This window comes from Telopea speciosissima, chromosome 2, assembly GCF_018873765.1.
Source record: "Telopea speciosissima isolate NSW1024214 ecotype Mountain lineage chromosome 2, Tspe_v1, whole genome shotgun sequence".
Classification (NCBI taxonomy): Eukaryota; Viridiplantae; Streptophyta; class Magnoliopsida; order Proteales; family Proteaceae; genus Telopea; species Telopea speciosissima.
The window spans coordinates 82,759,589-82,786,940 of record NC_057917.1 but is presented as its reverse complement, the minus strand read 5'-3'; the positions used below and the strand labels follow the sequence as shown (position 1 = coordinate 82,786,940).

At 37.3% G+C, this 27,352-nt stretch overlaps 1 protein-coding gene across 1 annotated transcript; it reads right to left on the bottom strand.

The window, feature by feature from the left end:
- Positions 1–755: 755 nt before the first annotated feature.
- LOC122652563 (probable LRR receptor-like serine/threonine-protein kinase At1g07650) lies at positions 756–27,352 on the bottom strand. The gene is made up of 24 exons (XM_043846347.1): positions 27,172–27,352; positions 26,842–27,016; positions 24,585–24,656; positions 24,388–24,456; positions 24,228–24,299; positions 24,010–24,081; positions 23,787–23,858; positions 23,639–23,710; positions 23,478–23,549; positions 23,276–23,347; positions 23,132–23,203; positions 20,110–20,184; positions 19,926–20,009; positions 13,720–13,782; positions 13,590–13,625; positions 13,268–13,311; positions 7,927–8,312; positions 7,652–7,847; positions 6,111–6,248; positions 5,415–5,533; positions 5,127–5,337; positions 1,850–2,087; positions 1,545–1,695; positions 756–1,390 (listed from the first exon to the last, which is right to left on the bottom strand). Exons 1-24 carry the CDS (start codon positions 27,263–27,265, stop codon positions 965–967), a joined length of 3,081 nt encoding a protein of 1,026 aa, XP_043702282.1. The 5' UTR covers positions 27,266–27,352; the 3' UTR covers positions 756–964.

The following is a 27,352-nucleotide window of genomic DNA, read 5'->3' as shown; positions in this document are numbered from 1 at the left end:
TTTTTTTTTTTTTTTTTTGGTTTTCCAACTCCGTAACTCTAGGTCCCACCGTCCCAGACAGCCTTCAAATTTCTATAAACAAATGGAACAGAGTATTATTAGGAAATGTCCATGGGACCCTATGGTTAGGCATCTAGAGGACCCCATACATTAGATTAGACTTCTAAAATCAAAAGCTCTTAAAAAAGAAGGCAATGAAATAGAAGTTACCATGTCGGGCAAGTGCATTTTGGGGGGTCGGGGGGGGGGGGGGGGGGTGTTTCCTCTATATAGAAGGACCACGGGATCCCCCTAACATTATTCTTAGACTTAGAATTCTCTGCAGAGAAAGCATTAAATAATCTTTAACCATGAACTTAAATAATCAGCACACATGATGCGCAGGACCCCTTTGAGGAATTCTATTTGGTTTAATTGGAACCAGAACCGGACCAAATAAATTCGGTTTAGATTGGTTCGGTTAAAATTGATGCAATTCCAGTTCTATTTTGACACTTTTAGTGGCAATGAAATGATCACCCCGCCCCTCCACTTGGATGCCGAGTGCATGCTCCCATTGGCCCCACACTAGCGTATGGGCACGCAGCTCGGCAGCAAAAGCATTATCTCATCTTGCAAACATTTTTCCTTTATTTCTTTCCTTTCTTTTATTGGAAGAAATTCCTGTAAAATTGACAAATGCCAGATTGCAAACTCCTCTTAATGTGACTCCTCTCAATTTGTCCAATAAAAGGTTCACTAGTATTCAGGTGTTTGGGAATCATATAATTTCCTGTAAAATTTTGCCTTCAATGTTTTATTAATGAATGTGACAGTAGTATTACAAGACTTTCATTTTTTATTTTTTTTACAGATGTACAGATTTCAAAACAATAGATACAACAGAAACCTGGCTATACATGGTTTATAAGTAAAATTTAAACAATGATCTAATATTTAGTTGCTTTGAAAAATGAGTAAAAATCTATAAACCTGTTGTGGGTAATAATGGTTCACTTCTGGTCAGCAAAGAAGCATTGCCACTATTATTACTGTTATGAGAATCAAGAATAGATGGGCATTGATCATGGGAAGATGTGGAGGAAGAACCAAGCCATGTCTCATCCAGTGAAGAGTTCACATACTTGCTTCCTCTTTGCACCTGTTGATAATCATTCGTTGTGGATTTAGACCTCAACATAGAAATGCTTGGATCCAATATCATGTCTTGAACTTTTTGGCCTTCTAGCACACTGACCACTTTCGACATTGTCGGCCTCAATGTGGGAGATGCATTAGTGCACCAGAGGCCTACTTTGATCATCCTTTCTGCCTCTTCAACATTGAATTCAGAACCCAAAGTTGGATCAACTACCTCCATTAATCTTCCCTTTTGTTGTAAATCAATGGCCTGAAGAACCCGTACATAAAACAAAAAGTGGGAATATGTCAGAAGAAAATTCAGTCATGCTACTCTCAAATTAGGCTTCATATCAACATTTCACAATAGCAACAAAAATAATCTTAGAAACAGATGTGCAAAGAATCATAGTTATCCAAGTTACCCAATCCACAAGACCCATGCAATCATTCTCAGGTCTAAAATTTGTGTTGTTCTTCCCGCTAACAATTTCTAAAGCAACAACTCCAAAGCTATAAACATCTGCTTTGTATGACAACCGACCCCACTGTGCATATTCTGGTGCCATATATCCACTGCACATCAAAATTTTCACAAAGTTACATTTTTATTTTAAAAAGCTAATTGTTTCACTGAAAATTACGATAATGCTACTGAAAGTAGGGTATTTAAGAGAACTAAACCAAACATTGAGCATGTTAATTCTTGCTAGGAGAGAATGTGACTCACATTGTGCCTGCAATTCGGGTGCTAACATGGCTATTTTCCTCTTCATAAAGCCTTGCCAAACCAAAGTCGGATATTTTAGGATTCAGATCCTTGTCAAGTAAAACATTGGTAGCTTTGATGTCTCTGTGAACAATCTTCAGTCTTGATTCTTCATGAAGAAAGACAAGGCCCTTGGCTATCCCAACACAGATATTGTGCCTGGTTGGCCAGTCCAGTTTTAATTGAAAATTCTCTTGACCTATAAATTATACAAATGATCCAATTAATTGTCTATTTCCTGCTTAATCTGTTGGTGCTAAGATGAAGTTGTTGGACCCCGGAACAATAATAACAGTTAAGAAACAGTAGAAAAAAAAAGGGTTGTCATTTGATTTCCTTTCTTCCCTTGCCCCAATTCTGGGATTCCCAAAAAAAAAAGTCAACTAGGAACGAGAACATTCAAAAAGAATACAAAAACCATTGAAACCAATTTCATTCCTTGTGCCAATACTATAAAGGCCAACTACAAACCAGGGGTGGGGGATCTAGAAGAAACAAGCACAAAAAAAGATATAAATCAAAGCTATGGAAACGAAGACACACCAAGTGCTTTATAAGGCTATAATTCATTCATGACCCATCAAAGTGGATAGCATCATTGTATCTTAACCTTCAATCCTGATTGCAGTTATCTTGTTCATATCAACACTCAAGTTGACCCTTAACAACTCTATAAATTCTTCCGAGATTGTTTGACTTGAAGTTCTAACCAACCTCAACCTTCATAGTTCAAGTAATTTGATAAAGTTGAGAACACAACCTCCTTGTCTGCTGATGAATCTAATTAGCTTTCTCCAATGGTGGTAAAAAGAAAAGGAGAAAGGATGTCCTGTTGTCAAAAACCTTTTAGAGGAAAAAAGGGGCATAACCAGTGCACGATGCTCCCGCCACTGCGGGGTCTGGGATGCAATTTGAAAAATCCGAAAAGTCTCCAAGGAATAGTTAATATGATTCTCCAAGTTTGTTTAATGTACTAGCCCCTCAACAAGGATAAACACTTCAATACATTTATTAAAATACAATTTCAAGTAGGGTCTCATTTCAGTGCATCCATTGGCTATCAGGAATTCATCAATAATCTGCTTACTCTTATTGAGATCCCAATCCCTTTCTCTTTGTCGTAGTATTCTGTAAGTCTGAATCATGCAATTTGAAGGAGGGTGTTCTCGAATTACTCTTTCAGCACATTCATCAGCTATAGGGAAATCATCAACAATTTAAACTTTTAATGGAAGCCCCTTAAGGACTTCCCTTATTTGTATTTTGATTTGAGATTGATTAGAGATGATCTTAAGAATCTTCACACAAAACCTGTCATGACAGAATGAATTAGAAAGAGTTACAAAAGCCACAACTATTGAGTTTAGGGATAGTCAGGCTCGAATTGATGAATTCCATCATGTTAAGGTGACACTCTACCCCTGAATTATACCCCTTCCCTGCCCAAATCGTTAAATAGAATTGACAAATCCTAAGGCAAGGGTCAAGAAATTCAACACCACTATTCTTGAACAACTTGGAGCCGGGCCTTCTTTTCACACTATTACGAATATGAAAATTATGGGAGAAGTCCCCAGAAACCACAATAAGAGAGGTTAAATCCTCCAACCCTAGCAAACCATCTCCGGTGCATCAAAAGCGTCTCCTTTCCCTGCCATTATCAGTTTCTAATCCTAGAATTAACCAGATCTTAGGTTTTCTCCTCTGTAATGCTCTTGGGTAACAAATCTTCCCTTCTAACCAGAATACAAGTCCACACATGCATTCCTCCTACTAGCACAATAGTTTTGTCAACATCATGTCTGGAATCTACAGCTCAACAGTATTAGTCACATCAACTTGTTTTATTCCCCCTCCCCCAGGCCGAAATAGACATTCAAATCATTCATCTCTTCTGATTGGACTGCAGAATTGTGAAGTCTGTTAAGTGCAACAGCGACCCAACAACACCTTTTCTTGTTTTTTTTGTTTCCGCCACAACCTGGGTTCATTACCTTGAAAGAATGGTTCATATCATTCTAAAATTTACATAAGCCACACTGACTGACGGCAAGAGAAAGAGGAAGATATCCCATCCAATCCAAACTACTACCAATAAATGAACAAGGTTACTAGTGGAATGAACTTAATGACTAACAGAAGGCACGGGATCGATAGACATGGTGTAAGTGGGAGGTTCAATGTGAAATATGGAGGACTAGACGATGGAGTTTTGCAAGAAGAAAGGAGGGTTGACAAAAGGTGGCAGAATAGAGGAATTAGCTGGAAGTGCATAGAGCAGTAATCAACTATGAAAGCTCAAAACAAGTCATCACTATGGGGGAAGGAAGGGGTACCAACTACCAACGGGGTGCCTTTCCTCTGCTGTTTCTCAGCAGGCCAGTTCCTTAAAGAGTGTTCCTTGGAGGAAGAAATTGTAGATCAGGATACTAAGGGGATGGCATGCAAATTAGCTGATAGAGTTTAAAAAGCAACTCCTTTTATTCATTTAATTTCTGTTGCGGGGGGGGGATTTTCACCATGTCAATATATCCCCTTCTGTATTGCTCTCTCCCAGTGAGGTAATGTAAGTTGCACAGGTTTGAACTGGAATTTTCAAAATCAATGATCTTGGACTTGGTGAATGGAGATTATTGTGAGAAATTCCTACCAGAAAGCTGATTACTACGACCAATACGACTAAGGGGAGAAGCAATGTCTTCAGCATTAAAGACTTCACTTGCTCGCCCCTCCCTATAAAAGACCCGGTTGAGATTGTCACCCAAGCAACTAGACCAAACACATGGATTGGCGAATCAACTCAATATAGAAAAGCCCTAATCTAACAAGCAACTCCATGAGCGCAAGCAATTGATGGTCCAATGGTGGCTCAAGAGCGCCTATATCCTATTGGGAATTCTTCGACCAAACAGCCCAGAAAATGGAGGGTGGTTGTAGATCAGGAAAACGCCTCACATTGATTGCTGAAAAAGACATTCTCCAAGCATAAATTGATAAGTTTTGGGCCAGGGTCTCCCAAAAGAAAATGATCAACATGTTTCTCACATTTTCAGAGATTTAGAAGCGACGATCTTGACGATTCACAGTTGGGTAGCAAATTTAAAAACAAGGAGGATTGAAAGACACGATTTCAACAATTAGTTAATGCTCATCTGCCTGTTTGTTTTGGAATAGTTTCCATGTAACAATCCGTAGTTGTGATACGACCACTGTAATGAAGTAAATGATGTGAACTTACCAAACAGAGCACGAGCAAGGCAGTTATTTTCCATGTATTCATAAACGAGTAGTAATTGATTCCCTTCAATGCAGCACCCATAGAGCTTTACGAGATTCGGGTGTTGCAAACCAGAAATCATGCCAATCTCATTCACAAATTCCCGATTGCCTTGTCTTGATTTAGAAGACAGTTGCTTTACCGCAATTACGGTACTATCAGATAACAGACCCTGCATCAGATAGAGATTTTGAAATAATCAACAAACCACAGTCGTAAAATCAAGATAACTGCTACTTGGTATGATACCTTGTAAACAGACCCAAAACCTCCCTCTCCAATCTTGTTTTCAGGATCAAAATTGTTAGTTGCAGATTTAATTTGTCTTAGGGTAAAAGAACCTGTTAACAGATCTGCCCCTTCAAGATCTGCCAGAAGAGAAAGTGGGAAAAAAAGAAGAGCATCTCAGTAACAAGAATTGTGTTTAACTAACTTCATAACAAATGGCGTAGAATTGCAAATCATAAAACTAAATAAAAAAAATCCATATGTATAACTATCAATTAAAAGAAATGTTTCCGAAGTACCAAACCAATGGAAACAAAATAAATTAGATCTCTTTGGAAGCATTAACCTATATCTATTAACTGTACTGTACTTCTGTATTCAGGATATTTCCTTTGATGTTCTTCCAAAAGTAACAAAATCTCTTTTTATTTTATAAGCAATCTAGTAATAGTTTCTGAGAATGATACTGAGACTTTATACTTTTATAGCTACCAAAAAAAAATTATTAATTATTTGGAATTAAGGGTGTACATACTGTGGCAGTTCAATCCTGCTCCTAACACTTGGAAGTATGAACTAAAATCAATAGCCACAGCATATCGGTGGATAAATATACTCAATACTTAACATAAAGTAATTGATGGATGTTGTAATGGATCCACATTTGTTTTAGTTTTATTATCAAAATATAATAAATGGAAGTGGATTATCCTTTACCTTTCTCTTTGCTGCTTTTACTTCCCAAACAGCCTTTCCACCAAAGTAAACCCAGAATAAAAAAGATAAGGCACACCAAAGATAAAGTTGTAATAAGGACAATCCTCTTCTTTCCACCAATGGAAGGAGGTTTGAAATCTGCCAAAACAGAAGAAAAAAATAACTAGGCATTTCAGAAGATGTTATTAATGTGAACAAGTTTCATCTAATAGCCTAGAAGTAGAATTGGCAAACTCACATACCATATAAACTAGGCTGAAACAACTAAATCCAAAGGAAGTTTGATTAAGAAAAGACTATAAAGAATCCAAAGTTGTCTATAAGGCAGCAATTAGACTTTTTATTAAACACAATGTATAATTAAATCTCCATTTCTTGAAGGAAAGGCAGCAACCCAGTGTTGGGGATACGATATCTTGTATTCCACAATTTTTTAGGGTTATACGGGTAATTCGGTAAACTGTACAATCTGTACCTATATCATGTTTCTATGATTCTGTAGCGAGTTTATTCTTTGTAATCTGAGAGTTATACGGGTAACTCAGTAAACTGTACAATCTGTACCTATATCATGTTTCTATGATTCTGTAGCGAGTTTATTCTCTGTAATCTGAGAGAGGCGTGAGGACGAGTGGCTGTAACCCTATTCTCCACTGATAGTGAAGCAGAACTCATCTCACCATGGAGGCATGGATGCAGACAACCTTGCCAAAGGGTGTACCTAGTGCACGAGGCTCCTGTCATGTGGGGTCTGGGTAGGGTCATGATGTACACAGCCTTAACCCCACTTCGCGGAGAGGCTGTTTCCTGACTCGATCCTGCAACCACTAGGTCGTGATGGAGAAACTTTACTGTTGCACCAAGGTCCGCCGTAGACAACCTTGCCAAACCATGTAAATATTTGCATTGTGTGATTGTTGTTTACTATTTCCATTCTTTTCTGCATCGTTATAGGTTCTCGTTTCTACACCTAGCTACACTCATTTATTCTTCTTAATACCTTTCATTTGTCTATATGTATCCCTGTACTAGATAGAACCTTTGCCTAGTCAGTTATTGTTTCTAGCACCCAATACATACCATAAAATATTCGTGAATACAGAGAAAGGCATGACTGGTAACATGCTATCATAACAGATCTCTCCTCTCAATTTTCCTCAGATTATCTTTCTCACTCTCTTATCCATACCGATTTTGGATCTCAACTGCATATGAGATTAGGCTTGTTAGCGCAGCTAGAAAATGGGAGGCTGCTATTAGTATTCAATCCACTTTTGGATACAATTTATTATGCATCTTTTATTTTTCTAAGTTAGAAGAGAACTTTAATTTTCCATATAAATTAGATCAATCATGGTAAAGGAGTTCAATTTACAATACGGAATATTAAACTACGAATTAAACTATAAAATTCAAATGTTGAAGAAAAATCAGAAAAAGTAGCAAGATATAAAGAATAAAAAGAATACAGCAGAAGCTGGTATTAGAGGAACATATCGTCCTCAATTAAAAATGTGGATCATACAAAACTATTAACTTACTGGGATCCACAGAAATAGCTGATATAAGTGGACCATAAAATCCTCTGGTAGGAATGCTTGTTGTCCCTTTTCCAGCCCAATAAAAGCGTATCTCTAAAGTATTATTTTGCACAAAAACAATAGTTTGTTTTATGACTTCCTTGTTATCCCCGCCTGCTTCCTCTTTGATATTGAAATTTTTCCATACAAGTTTTCCCTGCAAAAGATTCATTTAATTAAAATTTGTTTTAGAGTTCAAAAGAAAATAGCATAATTTTACTGCTGTGACTCATTACCTGAATATAGACATCAAACAGGCGCCTACCAAGGCTGCTAATTTGTTCATCCTTTTTGTTATCCGTAAAAACTATCTCTGCAAAATGAAGTTTCACAGTGTAGTTCCCATTTTGCAGGCAAAGTCCGTAATAAGTGAGAGAGAGGGGAGAAAGGCGTGCCGTTGTGTATAATTCAGAATTTTTCATTGAGAGGACAGATACATTTGTTGCAATATATGAATCTAAATCAGCATTGTTGTCCATGAAGTCTCCAGTGCTACTAAATCCCCACCTATCCCCAACTGCAACAGATCTAGCAGCACCACCTGCATCTTCATCTGCTTCATACTTGGTTTTCCCAATAGTGGCTTCCCTCCCTCCACAATTTATGTGCAATGAATACCAATCTACCAAAAAAATATCTAAACTTAGAAGCCAATCAAATACAGAAAAGGAAATGTGAAACCAAAGTGCGAAGTGTTCAGTATCAACAGACAGGCTCCAGGATAAAGTTCATATAGTTAAAATCATGCTTATCATTATACCATTAAAATTTTTTCTGTTTCTTAGATATACAGAAACAGAAAAACTCCAAATTTTGGCTTTTTGAAAGTTACAACTCCAAATATTGTTAAAAAGGAAGAATAAATGATATTTTTAGGGAAAAAGGTATTCTACATGGACAAAATGGGAGATATTCCAAACAGATGGCTTGTTGCACCATGTGGACAAATTATTTGGTCATTGTTGGAAAATTCCTGGGACAAGCTGCATGTCAAATATGATGCCATTTCAACTGCACGACCGACCATGTACAGGGTTTTCTCCTTGTTAATTACACCAATCCTTGAAACAAATTTAATTTTTTCAAACTGCATGGCCCACGAGATACATGGATTTTCCCCTTGTTAATTACAACATTCATTGTTCTTGAAACAGATTTAATTTTTTCAAACACATTACAGAAGTCAGTGGTTTGAAAATCAATCTATGTCATAGGAATATGTACCCTGACCAGGGGATCAACCAGAGACTTGCATGTGGCAGACACACTGTTGGTGTGTTGATGACTTCCCACAGTATTGGTGTAGAAAACCATCCCCTGTTTAGGCTGGTCGTTACCTATATAGTGCCTAATATTTGAAGAACTCAAAATCTTGGGCAGTTGAGCGTTGATTTGTTAATCCAACTGGTCAAAAGTATCACACTAGAGTTCTAGGCATCAAATCACCTTGTTGTAGTAGTACATAATTTAAAGAAAAATGTTTTGGCATCCCGCCTTTTTCATGTAACATGGACCAAGGTTTAAAGTATCGGTATGAGGTATCATATCAAAAGGGTGATTTAAAGATATGTAACGTATCATGTCGGAGAGACACAAGATGCGTTAAAGATACACATGGAAATGGTTAAGAAACACATTTCCATTTGTCCCATCCTGAAGATGAGGCCAAGGTTTACAGAACCTTTGAGAAGGAGCGTGTCTTAATCCTCCTTGGTGGGCTAAACACAGAATATGAACCAATCCGAGTGCAAATTTTAGGTAAAGCCAACCTTCCATCTCTGGATAAAGTGTGTGGTTATTTGCGGAGTGAAGAAACTAGATGGGTGGCTATGGAACCAACACCATCCCTTGAAAAATCTGCCCTAGCCTCTACATCACAGCAAAGTTGGCATGGTGGAGGACGAGGCCAAGGTCTGAGCCATGAGAATGACAAAGATAGACTCAAGTGTGACATTGTGGTAAATCCCGGGCACACTGAAGAGACTTGTTGGGATCTGCATGGGCATCCCCCTAGAGAGACACCTGGTGGATTCCGAGGTGGTAGAGAAGGGGGAGCCAAGGCTCACACTGTGATGGCTGCCACTGAGCACATGGGGCCTACTTCCAGACCACATGTGGATAGCTACGTCCTCACACAAGATGATATTGCAGTCTCCCGATGGGTTATGACATAGTTGAGCAGCTCTTCTCCCACAAGTCCATAACTACGCCGTCCCTCACTCGGTTAGGTACTTCGGCTTCTGCCATTCATGCCACTACTTCCATAACTTACTCCTCTTGGGTCATTGATTCTGGCGCTACTAATCACACGACCGGTATGTCTCAGTATTATGACTCCTATTCTATTTTCTCTTGTAGATATGAAGTTAATATTGTTAACGGTTTCCTTTCTTCCATCTCTAGTAAGGGTAGTGTTAGTGTTACTTCCTCCAAATCCCTTAATTATATTCTTCATGTCCCAAATTTTGTTACTAATCTTCTCTCAGTGAGTCATTTAAACAAGTTCTTGAACTGTTGTGTTACCTTCTTCCCTTCTTATTGTCTGTTTCAGGATTTGGTGACAAAGAGGGTTCTTGGCAGTGGACGTGAGGAGAGCATGCTTTACCTTCTTGATCCCAGATCATCTCTTTTGAAGAAGCACAATCATTTGTTTGTGGGTGTCATGACAGTACTACTGTTGATATTGTGATGCTATGGCATCAGTGTTTGAGACATCCCTCTTTTTTTTGTTATCAAAAACAAACAATTGCCCCACTTGTTTTGTTCTATTACTAGTTCCCATGTATTTAAATGTGAACCATGTTTGTTTGCTAAATATTATCAGTCTCATTATCCTTATCATGGTCATTGATCTACTACTCCTTTTCATATTGCACACACTGATGTTTGGGGACCTTCTTCCACCACTTCTTTGTTTGATTATTGCTATTTTATGACTTTCGTTGATGATTGTTCACATACTACTTGGGAATTTTTGTTGAAACACAATACTACAATAGTTATGTCTATGATGCTTTTAAGAATTTTTACCATATGGTATGGTGTGCACCCAATTTAACACTAAGCTCAAGATTGTACAACCCGATAGGGGCCGAATACATGTATGGGGGATCCAAACATTTTTTACTCCTAATAGCATTATTCATCAGCTTGCATATGTCAAAAGAATGGGGTGGCTGAGAGGAAAAATCGCCATCTATTAGAAACCTCAAAAAGCTTGTTGTTTGGCATGCATGTCCCTAAGACTTTTTGGTCCAATGCTCTTCTTGCTACTACCTTCTTGATTAAATCGTATGCCTTCCACTATTTTTTTCTTTAAACCCCCTATGGAAATCTTGTCTCCCACTACCTCTATTTTTCTCTCCCTCCCAAAGATTTTTGGGTGTGTGTGTTATATTCATATTAACAAATTTGTGCGTACTAAAATTGATCCCAAGCTCCTAAATGGATATTTCTTGGCTACTCTCTTGCCACAAAAGGCTACAAATTCTACCACCCCATTCCCGAAAGAGGCGTGTCTCCCAAGATGTCACCTTCTTTGAGTCTGTTCTTTTTTCCCTAATTCCCTCCCTCCAAACTATCTCTTCAGGGGGAGAGTGGGTGTGAAAGTGAAGAGGTAGTTGATCATCACCCGTTGCCTATTCCTCCCTTTCTCTCTGATGTGGGGAAACCCAGGGATATTGATGAGGACATCACAGAAGGATGGACTTATCAGAGGAGACACAGACACATGCAGCCACATGCCACTTCATTATGGCTAGCTGACCAGTAATTATTATGTGTAGTTCTTTTCCATTTGTGGTACTTCTATTTGGGGCTAGACAATCTTGTTTTGCTGTTGATTTTGTAGTTATATGGGTAGTTATTTTAGGAAACAACTGTTTAGAGGTTTAATATATAGTTATATGGGTAGTTATTTTAGAAAATAAATTTTTTTTTGGGGGCAATGTTATGAGTCCCTTTGTACTCATCATGGAAAGACAATGAATGAATGAATTTGGTCTTAGAGATTATTCTCTTTTTCTGCAGCATGAGTGAGACTATACAATTCTTGAAGTGAAAACAAGATGGTGTGCAGCCAATATGATCTTCTTCTTTCTTGTCTATCTTCTTCTTCTATCCACTTCTCTCTTTCAAACTTTATATCTACAGCAAACCATACCTGTTTGATCCCCCAAACTCATTGATTTTATTCCATCATATATCTTCCAACCTCCATTTTCATTTCTCAAGAGCCTTCCATCTGTTCTTTCAGAAAAAGCAGCCCATAAACCCCAATAAATCATACCTGTTGGCTGGAATAAGACGGGTTGTGATGAAAGATATGGTATCCTAAATTTTCCTTGACCTCCTTAGCCAAATCTCAAAGAAATCCAATGTCTTGTTCATAGTAAAATTGAAAATAAAAAAACCGTTTTCCATGAGATGAATCTCTACATTGCCTTGTAACCCCTACTTTTTTTATAAGGGACATTTTGACAATATGGAACGGTGGCCGGGAACCAAGGAAATACCAAGTAGGAAGTTGTACCAGAGACTAGCTTCATCATCAAGCAATCCCGGAGGGCAGTGGTCAACTTTGGAGCTCCCAATCACAGAGAGGGCAATAAAATGGAGAGGAAGACCTTCGCTCGGAGGTGGAGGAGCATGGCTGAAAAGTGCACTCCATGATGAACCATGCTGTCATGCTGGGGAGGGGGGCTAGAGGTAGGAAAGAGTTCAGGGGTTGATGTAGAGGAGATATCGGATGAGCCGGTTGGACCAGCAGAAGTCCACCCGGACTGGTCGGAGGTATTAAGCAATATAGGGCAAATTATACATCAAATCGAAGATCTCATTGAGGTCAGAGCCATCGGTGCTGATATATGCGTTTTTTGGCCGTTTTTGTGTGTTTCGAAAGCGAAACAGCCCGCCAATGTTTGAAATTTGAATTTCTAAATTTTGTTTTCTTCTTCTGTAAGCAAGCCTCTCTATATAAGTGCTTCGAATTCTCCTTGGTATGCAGCTTACATTATGAATAGAAGAATTCTCTGCTTTTCTCTACGTGTGGATTCAAGGTTTGTTTGTGCTAGAATGAAATCTAGCCCACCTATCTTCTACTGCTTCAGGGGTGGGGGATGAGGGCAGTCTAGGAGTAAAAGGGGCTACTTCAGGGAAGGGGCACTCAGGGAAAGGAGGTGTGGGGGGGGGGGGGGGGGGAGATTCTCAATAACTGAATTAGAGAACATTAGAGCCGAATTCTATTGTTGCTGTAGCATACTACAAGTGCGAACTTTTATCTCATTCTGTCAACAGATTGTTGTATCATCCTATACCAAAATCTAATTACTTGATTGGTTCCATATTTCCAGAACTAACGTGTAATTGTGTTGTAACTTGTGAACTTTAGCTTTTTGTATTGAAAATCTTCATCATGATTTCCCATTTCTTGTTCCAATTAAACTCTACTATTTAATACTGCGATTCTACTGATCTTGTAGACAGAGTTCATAGTTTTAGCATAAAAATAAAAGAAGCAAGTTCAAAAACTAATATGCAAACTTGAAAATGATTCCCAAGGATTGTCCAGATACTTACATTGTGAGCATTTGGAATCACCCATGCATGGATTAAGTCCCTTCCTATTAAAAAAACAGCACAGAACAGGTGAAAGACAAATTATATAAGGATTTATCAAAATGTGGATTATGTAATTTCCTAACAAATCACTAATATGACTTTCATGAAGGAAAAGATGCACTAACTAAAGACACGAAACCAAAACTTTGTGGCTGATATAGGTTCATATCCCGTAGCCAAAGCACATGAATTAACAAATGCTCAAAAATTTCCCTTTGAATTGAGTTAGGAGAATCACAGCCCCCACAATAGAAAAATAACAGGAAAAAAAAAAACTTACAAGCTGTTATTCATTGAAGAGCTTCGGAACAAGTTTCTGAATATTTAAACAAAATAAAAGGTTAAACAATTAACCTTAAGAGATCAGCCACAAGTTAGACAAGCTAAAATTATAGAAGAATTATTCTTACACATTTCCATCACAAGCAGGTTGATCAGGGCTTTCCCATGTAATGTTATTGTAGGAAAGATCACTGCATAGAAATATTTCAATGTAGCATCACTTTTTACAACATGATAGTGGCATTATAAATTGAAAACTAAAAGAATCTAATGCATTTGAATTGAAATGTGTTCGTGCCAAATGCCTTTTCCCATGCATATGTATAGAGCTTTGCAAAAGGGTTGTTGGAAAATGGTCTAAAGGCTAAAATACAAGGAGAAAAATCAATACATGGTAGGCCATGAAATTTGGCATATGGCCTTCCTATCCAATGATTCAATTAAACATCAATGTGGCTCAACTTATATGGCCATCAAAAAAATCTAAGAATTTAAAACCTCCCCCCCCCCCCCCCAGATCAAGAACAAAAACCGGATTTTCAACGATAGGTGAAATTTTCAACTTTCTAATGCTGTGGTTTTTCTCAAATATAAAAATTCTACAAATCTTAATATGGTAAAACATTGCTAAAAACCAAAAGTGCGTAAAATATTAATTTGCTTTGATATCTAAAAAAATATTTTCATTCAAAGCGATTTTGACAGCATTCGCGCATACTAAATAAGGTTTGACCGGAGCATAACTTCTTCAATATAAATCAGATTTAAGCAATTTTGGATTTGTTGGAAAGCTGGTTTTATGCTCTATCTAATACTAAAAGTATCATGTAAAAATAAAATCATTTGACTAGTCAAACTTCTTAGAGAACAAGAACATTTTTCCAAATCGAGAGCAATTTAATTACTTTTAGATAAGATCATATTTTCTAAAAGCAGTATAAACCAAATTTATGTTTGATTGTTTCAAACTTCCAATAACTTGCTTCTTCAGTTCTGCTGTCTTCTAGTTCTATGTTGTCATGTTGATATTGATGACTTGATGTGGCTTAATATTGATTTTTGATGACTTGATGTGACTTAATATTGATTTTTGATGACTTGATGTGGCTTAATGTTGATTTTTGATGACTTGAGGTGGTTAATGTTGAAGTTGATGATATAAGGTATTTATTGTAGCATACTAAAATATTGTAGCATAGTAAATAATGTTAGAAAAGGGGGAAAATTTAAAAAAAAAAAAAAAACACTTGAAGGCGCCTTGGTCGCCTAAGCGCTTAGATACCCCTCCACCACCTTGGGCCACCTTGACAACTATGGATTAAACTAGACCCCAAAGCTCTCAAATGAATTTTCCTTGGGTACTCCTCTACCAAAGGCTATAAGTGCTATCATCCTTAATGTAGCCTAGGTGAAATAAATCTCACTTAGGACCAGGTTCTGTTTTAGGGTTGGCCGAATGGGCAGTTTAGGGTAACTAGGGCAAAATTAGGGTTAGGAATGGGAGATTGAGTTAGGGTTTTATTGGGTAATGGTCTGCAGAATTTTAGGAGTCTATTAGAATAGTTTTTAATGAGGTTTGAATAAGAAATAGAAATTCAGAAATATTAGGGTTAGGGTTTTGGTGTTGAGCTAGGGTTAAGGGGCAGATTTTAGGAAAGAGGTTTATAGGGTATTAATGGGCAGGTCTAGGGGGTTATTTTGGTATAAAGAAGTTAGGGTTTGGATGAGTTACAAAATTCTGCAATTTAGGGCAGAATTGGATTTAGGGTTTTAGGGTTCTAATGGATCTATGGATTAATGGAAGGGGTGATAATAGGAGTAGATGGAGCTTAGGTTAGAGGATTAGAAGAAGAAGGTTAAATGCTGAATTAATAAACTACTTACTTGAAAGATTAAATCTTCAATGGTAGCAGCTTTGAAGAACTAGAAGAAAGACCTCCCGATCTACAAGATGCAAGGAGTCGATCGGAGTCCACCAATCCCTTCAACCTTGATATTACTCACAAGGCACACTCACGATGGAGCAAAGGCCGCAACAAAGGCAGCAAGCATAAAGCTAATTTTTATTAATCAAATTCGTGTCCAAGGCTTTGCCCCCTTACAACCTTATATAAAAGACTCAAAAATAGACTTCTACTCTAAAAAGGAAAGGCCTAACCCAATCCCTAACCTATTAGATAACTTAAACTGACTAGGAAACTAAAATAGACTCAAAATAGAGTCCTAATGACTTAAAAAAACAACTTAAACTACTTAAAATAAAGAAGATTCCCTACTAGCCAATAGGATATAAGAACCTCTTAGCCAATAGGATCACTTCACTTAAATTAGACCAATTGAACCAATTGGATGCAACCAATTTAAACCGGTTCAATTAAAAACACAAAATAAAAACTAAGTATTGGGCTAATCCCGTATGCAACCTATATACTCCTATTTCAGGCCCACTAAAGTGGCCTAATACATAGAAAACCCTTGGGAACAAAGGCCCAACATATATATATCCCAACCCTACACTTATTCCCAATGAAACAAGCCCTATTTGATGATGAATCTGCATCAATCCTTCTCGCCAACGGTTTCTCTTCAAAGATATCACATTCTATGAATATATCCCATTCTTTGCTTCCCATCAGCTCCCTCTTCAGGGGGAGGAATAGAGGGAGTGAAGAAGTCACTAATGCCAACCCTGCTATTCCTCCCTTACCTATATCTCCATTTATGCTTGATATTGGGAAACACAAAGAGGTGGCTGTTGTTGATTCAGGTGTTGGCTCTGGTGTTAACTCCAGTACTGAAAGGAGTTAGTTGTGTAGCACAGGAAGGGAAAGAAGACCTGCCAAGAGTCCTCTTTGGATCCACATCCTGAGATCCACTCTCCTCAATCAGGTAACATTCCTTCTCTTCCCTTTGACTTGGACCTTCCCATTGCTATTCGGAAGGAGAAAAGAGCTTACACTAATCCTAGAGCCCAGTTTGTTTCCTGTGATGCTATTTCTCCTATAGGTATTACCTTCACTGTTGCCTTTTCCTCCATTTCTATCCCCAAGAATGTCACTAAGGCTATGTCTGACCTAAAGTGGAAGCAGACAATGTCTGAGGAAATGATGTCATCTGAGAAGAACTGTACTTGGAAACTAGTTGACCTTCCCAAGGAAGAGTTCCAGTCAAGGATTTAAGTATCGGTATCGGGTATCGTATCGGTCGGGCGATTTTAAGAGACGTATCGTATCGTATCGGAGATACGTATCGATCGGTGCAGAAACGCATGAAAATGATCAAAATACACATGAAAATACACTTTTGAAAAATAAAAACAATATAAACAAGCAATTTGTGTCATATATCATGCATATATACTGAGAATTGTGAATAATCAATAACCAGACAAGTGCGGCACATTGAAATTGTTATAAAAGATTAAAAGATGAGATTTCTTACATGTAAAGTCACTCAATTGCCATGAAGAATGTCGGGGTGGATCAAAGTCATGTCTGTAAGGGTCTTCAACAATAGGAGTGACTATTGTAATAGATTTTAGGGTAAATATATAATCTTCTTGGAATGTGATAGATCTATACATAATATAGTACATATATTATATACATTAGCATTTGTTTTAAATTTTAGAAGAAAATAAAAAAAAAAAATCATTTTAAAGAAGCAATTTTCGGTTTTGGATAAAAAATGCAAAGAAACATGGATTTTGAACTCAAATCTTTGTAAATGTATACAAAGAATGCAATACTAAGTTAGTTTAACATATTCCCTTTGAATCATAACAAAAAAAATACCAAAAATCAAAGATTTAAACAAAAGAATCAAGTTTTTTTCAAAAAACCTACCTTGCCCTTCAAGAACACCTTTTGATTTCGAATGTGGGCTGTTAGATGCAGCAAATGATGAGATTTCACCTCCTTTAGGATCGTTTTTGGCAAAGGAATCAAAGCCCTCAACAAATCTTTGGCAAAAACCAAGTTTAAAGATGTTTTTTTATGGTTTCTCAAAGCTGGAACTGTTTTTTTCTGCCAGCCTGCTCCTGCTCGAGTTTTCTGTTTTGAGAAGACTTGGGCCCATGTGGTTTTTAAGTTGCCGATACGTATCGAGACGTCTCGGTATGTATCGATATGTATCGGTCGACGATACATACCGAGACATCTCGATACGTCTCGATATGTATCGTTATTTCAAAAATAATAAAATAATGGTTTAAATCATGTCTGCCTCAGACGATCACGTATCGACCGTATCGTGATCGTGATCGATCAGATCGTATCGTATCGATATGTATCGGTCGATACATTCGAGACATTTGCATTTTAAAAAAAGATATCGTCTCGACTGTCTCGTCTCGGCCATGACCGATACCGAGACGTATCGGCCGAGACGATACGATACGCTCCGATACTTAATTCCTTGGTTCCAGTTGGTTGCAGATGGGCTTATATAATCAAGTATAGATCAAATGATATTGCTAAGAGATATAAGGCAAGGTTGGTGGCCAAAAGATACAATCAGGTGTATGGCATTGACTATTAGGAAACATTTGCTCCTGTGGCTAAACACAATTCGATAAGAGTTCTCTTATCTTTGGCAACCAATAGGGATTGGCCCCTGTATCAGCTGGATGTGAACAATGCTTTCCTCCATGGTGACTTAGAAGAGAAAGTATACATGCAAACTCCACCAAGCTTCAGTTTCCCTTCAGCTAAAGCGAAAATGTGTCTCCTAAAAAAAAACACTCTATGGTCTCAAGCAATCTCCTAAGGCATGGTTTGAGAGGTTTAGACAGGCCATTTTGAAAAATGGCCATTCTCAGAGCCAAGCAGATCACACATTGTTTACCCGGTGAGATAAAGACACTATGACAACCCGCATTGTCTATGTGGATGATATTGTGGTGACAAGGAATGAAAAGGCTGAAATAATGAGATTGAAGTCCTATTTGGCCCAATAGTTTGAGATTAAAGATCTTGGACCTTTGAAATATTTCTTCGGAATTGAAGTGTCCAAATCCAAGAAGGGAATAGACATATGCCAAAGGAAGTTTGTGCTAGACTGACTGAAAGAGACAAGAATGCTGGGTTGCAAGCCAACAAACTCTCCTATTGATCAGAATCACAAATTAAAGGAAGATTGTGGACCTTCACTAGTTGATGCAGGGAAATACCAGAGACTTGTAGGAAAATTGATTTATCTCTCCTTAACTCGCCCAGATATCACCTATGTAGTTGGGGTGATGAGTCAATTTATGCATGCGCCCAAGAGTGGGAACTTGGATATCGTATACCGGATCCTCAAGTACTTGAAATCCTGCCTAGGAAAAGGCCTCCTATATGCTAAACACAATCATCTGAGAATTGAGGGCGGATTGTGCTGGATCAATTTCAAACAAACGATCTACTTTAAGTAATTGTACATTTGTGGGTGGTAATTTAGTCACTTGGAGGATCAAAAAACAACCTGTGGTGGCCAGATCTAGTGTAGAGGCTGAGTTTAGGGTTGTGGCCCATGGAGTTTGTGAACTTCTATGGTTGAAGAGGCTAGTTCAAGAATTGGGGTTCGATACTAAAGCACCTGTGAGACTTTATTGTGATAACAAGGCAGCTATAAGTATAACCCACAATCATGTGCAACATGACAGAACAAAGCATATTGAAGTGGACAGACATTTCATCAAAGAGAAGATTGACTCTAGCCACATATGAACTCCTTTTGTAAGAACTGGTGATCAATTAGCAGACATCTTCACCAAAGGTCTTATTCTCCACCAGTTCAGTACCTTTTTGTGAAAGTTGGGAATGTATGACATTTATTCTCCAGCTTGAGGGGGAGTGTTATAAATAATGGTATTTTAGGCATATGCCCATTATGTTGTAATGTGTCTTTTATCTTTTTTTACCTTTTAGCTCCCTTAACTATCTTATGTTAGCATGGGGGGCAAAGATGTAATTTCTACTAAGTTAAGTGAATGAATATATGGGTGTGGAGAATACTCTCATACATCTTCCACCGAACTAACCCTCCTCTCTTTCTTTGTCTTCTCCTTCTTCTCCTTCTCTCTTCTTCTCTAATCTTCTTCCTTCTTTCTTTCTCATCATCATCTTCTAAATGGCCAAGCAAAACTCATAGAAAAAATATATTATGAAGGCAATGAATATTTTAATTAGATTTCTATTCAACAAACAGTAGAATTTGATTGAAAATTTTAGTCATTACAAAATAAGCAAAAAGATAAAAACTTTAATGGTGAATGTTAAGCTGGTCAACATGTTTATGAAAATGTTCAAAACAATTTAAAAGAAACAGTAGGCATTCATGATGAGAAACGTACACAAGACTTCGTGTATTAAGGGTCCCGTCTTTCTTCAAGATCCAGTCTGGTATAGGACCAGTCAGCATGTTGCCACTCAAATAGCTAGTCAAAAGCCAAACATATTCAGTGGTTAATCAGTATATTAATGTTTCCAAAACAATTATATTCTAAGCTTTTAGGGGAATTTGATTTCATTACTCACATAAATTTGAGATTTCTCACACCCCCTCCATTGAATTCTGGAATGCCTCCAACTAACTCGTTAAAACTAACATCACTAACCATAAAACAAAAGTGAACATCAAGCTTATCTCTAAAATTCAAAAAAAATTATCAAGGAAAACTTGGATAAGCAGTTAGAACAAAAGTGGTTGCTAGATATTGAGGCAAAACGCAGCTGAATAGGAAAAAAGATCAAATAGCAAAGCAAAAATAGGAGAAAAGTGGTGCTCTTCGGAGCATACTACGAAGCTCCTCCAGGATTCAATGGAGGAAAAAAAAATTCTCAGATAAATTAATTTAATCAACAAGTCTACTTTACAGACATAAAAAGAAAGAAGAAAACCCTAAGGACCCGTTTGAATATAGGTGTTTTGGGGGGGTAGGATTTCCTGAAAACTCTACCACACATGAGGTAAAGTAGAATTGTTTGGATACCAGGGTGGGAAAACAGTCAAAACGTCAGGAAATCATGTCGGACCATTGTTTCGTCCACCCCTCTTGTCTCAAAGTCCCACCAATTTGGTAGGACTCCCGTGGGAAAGACGAAGTAAAGTTGCTGATGCGTCTCCAATGGTTGGGAACTTGCTGTATGTTCCACAGAACCGTCTCCAACGTTTGTAAGGAAGCCGGTAGCATCTTCAACTACGATTTTGCTTTCATTTTTCCCTTTGGTTCTCCTCTCAAAACCTTATTTTAGTTTCCCAACCAGAAACCGGAGACTTCGTAGAGAAAGATCCTCTGGAATTTTCCAGCAAGCTCGTTCTCTTTTTCTGAGAAACTTCTATTTCCTCCAAAGTTCTCACCACCTTTTATGGTGAATCTCTACACCAACTTTTGATTTAGTTACCCCAGCTACAATGTGCTGAGTCTCTATCTCTCTCTCTCTTTGTGGCCACAAAACTTCAGGGGGCTACAATGGGTCACACCAACTTTTGATTTATTTCCTCCAAAGTTCCCACCACATTTACAAATAAATTAATAAGACAAGGATGGTGGGACTACGATTGAGACACTAATATGATGTAGAATGAGATTCTACTTATATTAAAAATGTAGCTACATATGTTTTAGGTGAATCTAAAGGAAAGTTCATCTAGGGGAACTTGGTGGTGGGATGAAGAAGTTCCAGCAGCCATTAAAGCTAAAAAATCTAGTTTTTAAAAACTTGGAAATGATTAAAAATGTGGAGGATTTAAAGCAGTATAAAATTCGCTTGAAATGAAGCTTAAAATAGTAGCAAGGACTAAGAAATATGAGGACCTACAAAACAATTTAGGTGCAACGGAGGAGGAAAAGAAATTTCTAAACTAGCAAAAATGAGGGAAAAGAAGAGTAGACATGTCAATCATATTAAATGCATTAAAAGTGAATGGTACTATACTAACTATTAATAAATGATGAGGAGAATAAAGAGAGATGGAAAAACTAAATGAAAATTATACTAGTAATAGTGTTTTAAACTGTTGTGATAAGTAATAACCATCAAGAAACCACAAATCTTAGATATATACGGAAAATTAGGCCATTCGAAGTAAAGGAAGCTTAAAGAAGATGAAAATAGATGAGCTGACTAGAGACTTTCAATATCAGATCCCTAGATGTATGCTTTTTGCGGATGAATGATGATATTATTTTAGTGGATGAAACAAGAGCAGGGATAAAGGCAAAATTGGGATATGGAGATCAAACTTGGAATCAAAAGGTTTTAAGATGAGTAGAACAAAAACAGAGTACACAATCTGTAACTTTAGTAACAATAGGATTGAAAATAGGGTGGTGAAAATTGATGATAGAGAGATACAGCAAAGTGAAAACCTTATATACTTAGGTTCGATCATAAATAAGGGAGTAGAATAAGAGGATGATGTTGCACAAAGACTTAGAGTAGGGTCGATGAAGTGGAAGGGTGTGTCCGGAGTGTTGTGTGATCGACGTATGCCTTTAAAACTGAAAAGGAAAATTTTATAGGACAGTTGTATAGCCAGCAATGATATATGGAACTGAATGTTGGGCAGTGAAGAAAAAACATATAAATAAAGTTAGTGTAGCTGAAATGAGAATATCGAGATGGATGAATGGTAAAACTAGAAAACATAAATAACAAATGAACTAATTAGAACTAATATAGGAGTAGCCCCGCCCCCAATACATGATAAGTTGCAAGAAAGTCGTTTGAGGTGGCATTGACATGTACAACGGAGGCCTTTGAGTGCACCACTATGGAAGGGGGATTTGATTCAGACCGAAGGAGCAAAGAGATCCCGGGGTAGGCCTAAAATGACTCTAGGAGAATTGAGCAAAGACATACATAGCCTAGGACTAGTAACAAGTATGCCTTTGAATATGGCTGATTTGAGAAAAAGGTTCCCTATAGCCAACCCCATTTAGTTGTAGCCCAACTTACAACAGTTCTGTTGTCTTCTAGTTCTATGTTGATTTTCGATGACTTGATGTAGCTTAATATTGATTTTTGATGACTTGATGTGACTTAATGTTGATTCTTGATGACTTGATGTGGCTTAATGTTGATTTTTTATGATATAAGGTATTGTAGAATACTAAATAATTTCAGAAAATAGGGGAAATAAAAAATCACACTTGGGCGCCTTGGTCGCCTGGACAACTATGATTACGTGAACCAAGCCAAGCTCGAAAGCTGAAATATTAATCTTACAGTTCAATAGTTGTCACGTCTTCTAAGTGACCCAATGTGTTAGAGGGGGCCTGGACGCAAGGCAGCTGCCTAGCTGATGCCTTGGGCCCTTGACAACTATGTACAGTTCATTCATTCGACAGCTAAGCTAACAAGAAAGCCTAGAAATGGTCAGCTTGAAAGTGAAGACCAGCAAATACAAAACTGTCCACAGGAAGTAGACAGACAACGAACCTACACTTCATTCTACTATACACTTTCAAGTTAACAAAATAAATCATCAATATTAAGAAAATACTGAGTTCGTGCCAAAGCAAATGAAGACTATGTTTCAAAAGTTTGGACTTACAAGGTTTTCAAATTCTTCATTTCCCAGATATATGAAGGGATCACTCCAGAAATATTACAATTTCTCAATATCCTGAAACATTAAATAAAATTCATGTCAGTTCAATAGGGTTTAGCAGCAGCTAAGTATTATTCAAATACGTACAGCTTTTGCATGGATTCCATGTTCTCCAGCATGGGAAATTTTGATTCAGCCCCATTTATGTCACTGATCCTCCTGTATATGAAGTTGCAACAATAACCAGTTACTGAAATTTGAAATTTCAGCTATAGTGAATTTTAGTAAATTGAACCACAAAAGCATATAATGAAACTTTACTGATGTGAAATGACAGAGGTTTACTCACAAGTCAGTTAATCTTGTCAAAAGAGAAATTTGTGAGGGAATGGGGCCCTCCAGTCCGCTACCTTGAATTACTCTTCAGTAAGACAATTAGAACAAAATAAATTATAAGAGACTACACTTGGGAATCTCAGTTTCTTACTCTCAGGAGGCAGGTGAACTTACAATCTGTTTATCTGTGTCCAGTTCTTTATTAAATCTGGTATTGGACCATGAAAGTTGTTATCGCTTATCTCACTGCATTTTGACCCACACAAAATTATGAAATCCAAAAAATAGGGGGGAAATAGGAAGTAGTTTTTTAGGCACTCACAAATCCTTCAAGTTTGTTAGTTTGTCAAGGGTCACTGGCAAAATTCCTGTAAACCTATTTGATGAAAGCGACCTACAATCACAAAAATCACAATGTCAAACAACTAAACTAAATGATCTTTTGAACAATGATGCCATTTGAAAGGGAAAAAAATACAAAGAGGGGGAAAGGAAGATATAAATAAATAAATAAATAACTGCAAATAAGAAATGAAAACTCTTACAAAGTCTCCAAGTTGACCAAATTCCCAAGCTCTCGAGGAAGAGTTCCATTAAACTTGTTGGATTCAAGGCTCCTAGAAATTCAATCCTCTTAAGATCATTTTGTAGCAGATTACAACAGTATCCCAAAGCATTTCAAATAGATTTTTTGTGGATAAATATTCCAAACAGACAGAAAAATAAATTGAAAAAAACAAAATAAAATAATATCAAAACCCACAGGTATTTGAGACTGATAAGATTGCCCAATTCCTTTGGAATCTCTCCCGATAGTTGGTTTCCAGTAAGAGAGCTGCATCAACATCCTCGATTAATTTTAGTGTATTGGGTAAGAAAAGACTCAACCATTTGCAAAGAACCAGAGAGTACAAGGATATTACATATACTGCAATTCCATGGAAGCCCACTGGAGAGGTATGATACCACTGAGCTTGTTATTTGTAAGATCTCTGCAAAGTAAAGGAAGATAGGCTATGCATCATTTTTTTCACCCATGTTCAATTCCCATAGTTCGAAAAAATAGTCTGCAATATGTAGAAAATTTAGCACGAGCCAATGCATTTGTGAATGCTCTTACATTTCCTGGAGGTACTGAAGTCTGACCAGCTCTGGGGGGAGTATGCCTTCAAGACTCTGAGCTCTGAGAACTCTGTAAATTCAACGCAAAACTTAAGGCATCTTCTTCTTCCATCACTAGATTTTTTTAAAGAAAAAACTACAAATCCTTAAGCTACCTCATTATTTCTTTATTCTCTCTATGTGAAAAGACAATAAAGCAATCCTATTAAGGAGTACTTATGATGATGTACCAGCCCCATCATGTACCAAGGGAAAGAAGAGGACCTGACCTCCCTCAGCCATGAGACAACCAACTGGCAACCCAGGCCAGCTCCTGGGCAACAAATAAACCCAACGTTGGTTCCTTATTTTCCTATTTGATGTTTAATTGATTTGTTTCCCATTAGTAACAGATGCTTGTGTCCTAAGTTGTCTACTGGGAATAGAATTTTGAGTTGTTTCTTAATTTTTATTGGATGAGTTTGTTTCGTAGTTGGAATAGGATTTTTCCAAGTTACGTCTGAGCCTATTATTAGAAAGTCAATTCTAAGGAATAGACTTGGTCCCTAGAGTCACAATATTTTGTTGAAGTTAAAACAAGTTTTCAGCTTTCTGGGTGTCATGTGGTTCAAAGCAATAGAAGACGGATTCCCAATCATCAAATAGCAAGAGAAATTTCGCATTCATGTAATAAATGACCTGAATTTATTATTGATGATAATTTTCCTCGAATACAATTCATAAGTTAGTATTCTGCTAATGCTAAATGTAAATGGCTAGGGTGCTTCATCAGTTCTTTGAATTACCCAAAGTACAATAAAGAACTTTCTACCAAGATCCCCTACTTTTGGTTCATTATCTTCTTCATAAATAAGGTTGTTCAAATTCTATATGACAGCCCCAAAAATGGGGGGCCGGAAAAAACTCCACATAGGATAGTTCAAGTTGTAATATCCACTGTAGAATATGAAAGTCACGGGTTTTCTTTTTCTATCTTAAACTTCACAGTGCCAAGAAATGGTTTCCAAAACTCTGTATTAGCATATCCAAAAAAAAACTCGGTAACAAGTGAGCACATTAATCCATAATTTAAGTAACAGCTCAAACGCATTAAATAATGTAAATTACTAATCTAAGACTACAAATACTCCAATCATGTTCATTATAGTGAGAAGTCATTTTGTAACAGAAAATACCTTGTATGAAGTTATGCTCCAACAAGAAATTAATTTTTGAGGTTTTTAAAGCTGGTAGTACCTACAACATCTTAGCCATCCACACACACCTTAATCACATTATCCAATTCAGCTTCAACGGTCCCTAATGACTCCAAACCGGGCTTGGGGGGGGGGGAACCTTAGCTAGTTATTTTTACTATCCCTCATTGGTAAATATTTTCTAATCCAACACCTGTTTAACCACTTACTCTAATAACTTCCAAACATAATACAATAGCTCGGTCTTGAAGGTATTAGTTTATTTTCCTTCTACCATATATCAAATTCTTGCCAAAACCTCGAAGACAGAGTTCAATACAATCTAAATGGATGACAACGAGGGTGTAAAATATGAGGTTATGTAAGTCAAAATATATAAATTATTGATTCAGCTAGCAAAAACTAAAGAGAAAATGTTGACTTTTAATCTATACATAATTTTAAAAAGGGAAAAAGTTTTCTGTCCGGGAGTGTGGCCTACGCCAGCACTCCCATGAGTCTATCTCTCTCCTTCCCATGTGAAAAGACACCTCTGCCTCCTTATTTTAAGGAGGAGAGAGATAGACACATGGGAGTGTTGGCGTAGGCCACACTCCCGTACAGAAAACTGCTTCCCTTTTAAAAAATAAGGTCTGTTTATTGTATCAAATAGGGGGGGGGGGGGAATCCTCCTTCAACTCATCAGTATACTAATATCAATATACAGTGTTTCATGATACTGAATTAATGCCATAAAAAGTAAAACAATACCGAAATTTCATTATCTAAATTTTCAATTAAAGGAATAATTATCAGCCTACATATTCAATAAGCGACTTATAAAAGAAGAGTATACTTCTCCTTACTCCGAGACAAGTTAGAAAGGATAAAGAATGTAATCCCACAGTTCAGAAGAGTAGGAAATTTGATTAGGAATTTCCAATATGAGTAAATTAAACTGAAACTTCATCAAATCAGTCCCCACTGGAGGTGTTCTCTTTTAATATAGTTTGTGTGTGTATGTTTGATAGAAACAATTAGTGCCCAAACATAAAAAAATAGAAAAAGAACAAGGCATACATGGATACCACATGGCAGACGGTATAGTTCTTGAAGTGGCAGTCACAGGTAAGATTGTTCTCGTATCCAATTACTGGGTAAGGTGTTACCCAATTATATTCTCCACTACATGGATCGACAGAGAAATTCCAACCATTTTGTCCCATTGTTTTGGCTATCTGCTGAAGGGCATCCACTGAATCACATTTACCAACCCAAAAGAAAACTCATCAGACAAACAATGCCCATTATTTAACAATCACTATTGAACTACCAAATACAAATGTACACACTATTCAACAAAGCATTCAGAGAGAGAGAGTTTGGTTCTTATTTTGGGATATTTTGTACCTTCTTCTGGAGGAAGCCTGGTCACAGCACATCTAAATGTTCCAAAGCAACAGAAAACAAGAACAGAAACGAGGAGAAGAGATCTGGTGGACATCTTCAAAATACCCAAAATCTGTTCAGAGGAAGAAAGAGAAACAGTTTCTTCTTGTATGAATTTACGCAGAGAAAGTTTCAGCTTCTT

Excerpts from the sequence above, each read along its gene's own strand:
- LOC122652563 (XM_043846347.1), bottom strand. The coding sequence starts at position 27,265 with ATGTCCACCAGATCTCTTCTCCTCGTTTCTGTTCTTGTTTTCTGTTGC. Across the intron at positions 23,711-23,786 it reads CTAACAAACTTGAAGGATTT|TGAGATAAGCGATAACAACT; the intron begins GTGAGTGCCTAA and ends GTCAAAATGCAG. Across the intron at positions 1,391-1,544 it reads GCATGGGTCTTGTGGATTGG|GCCATTGATTTACAACAAAA; the intron begins GTAACTTGGATA and ends CGGGTTCTTCAG.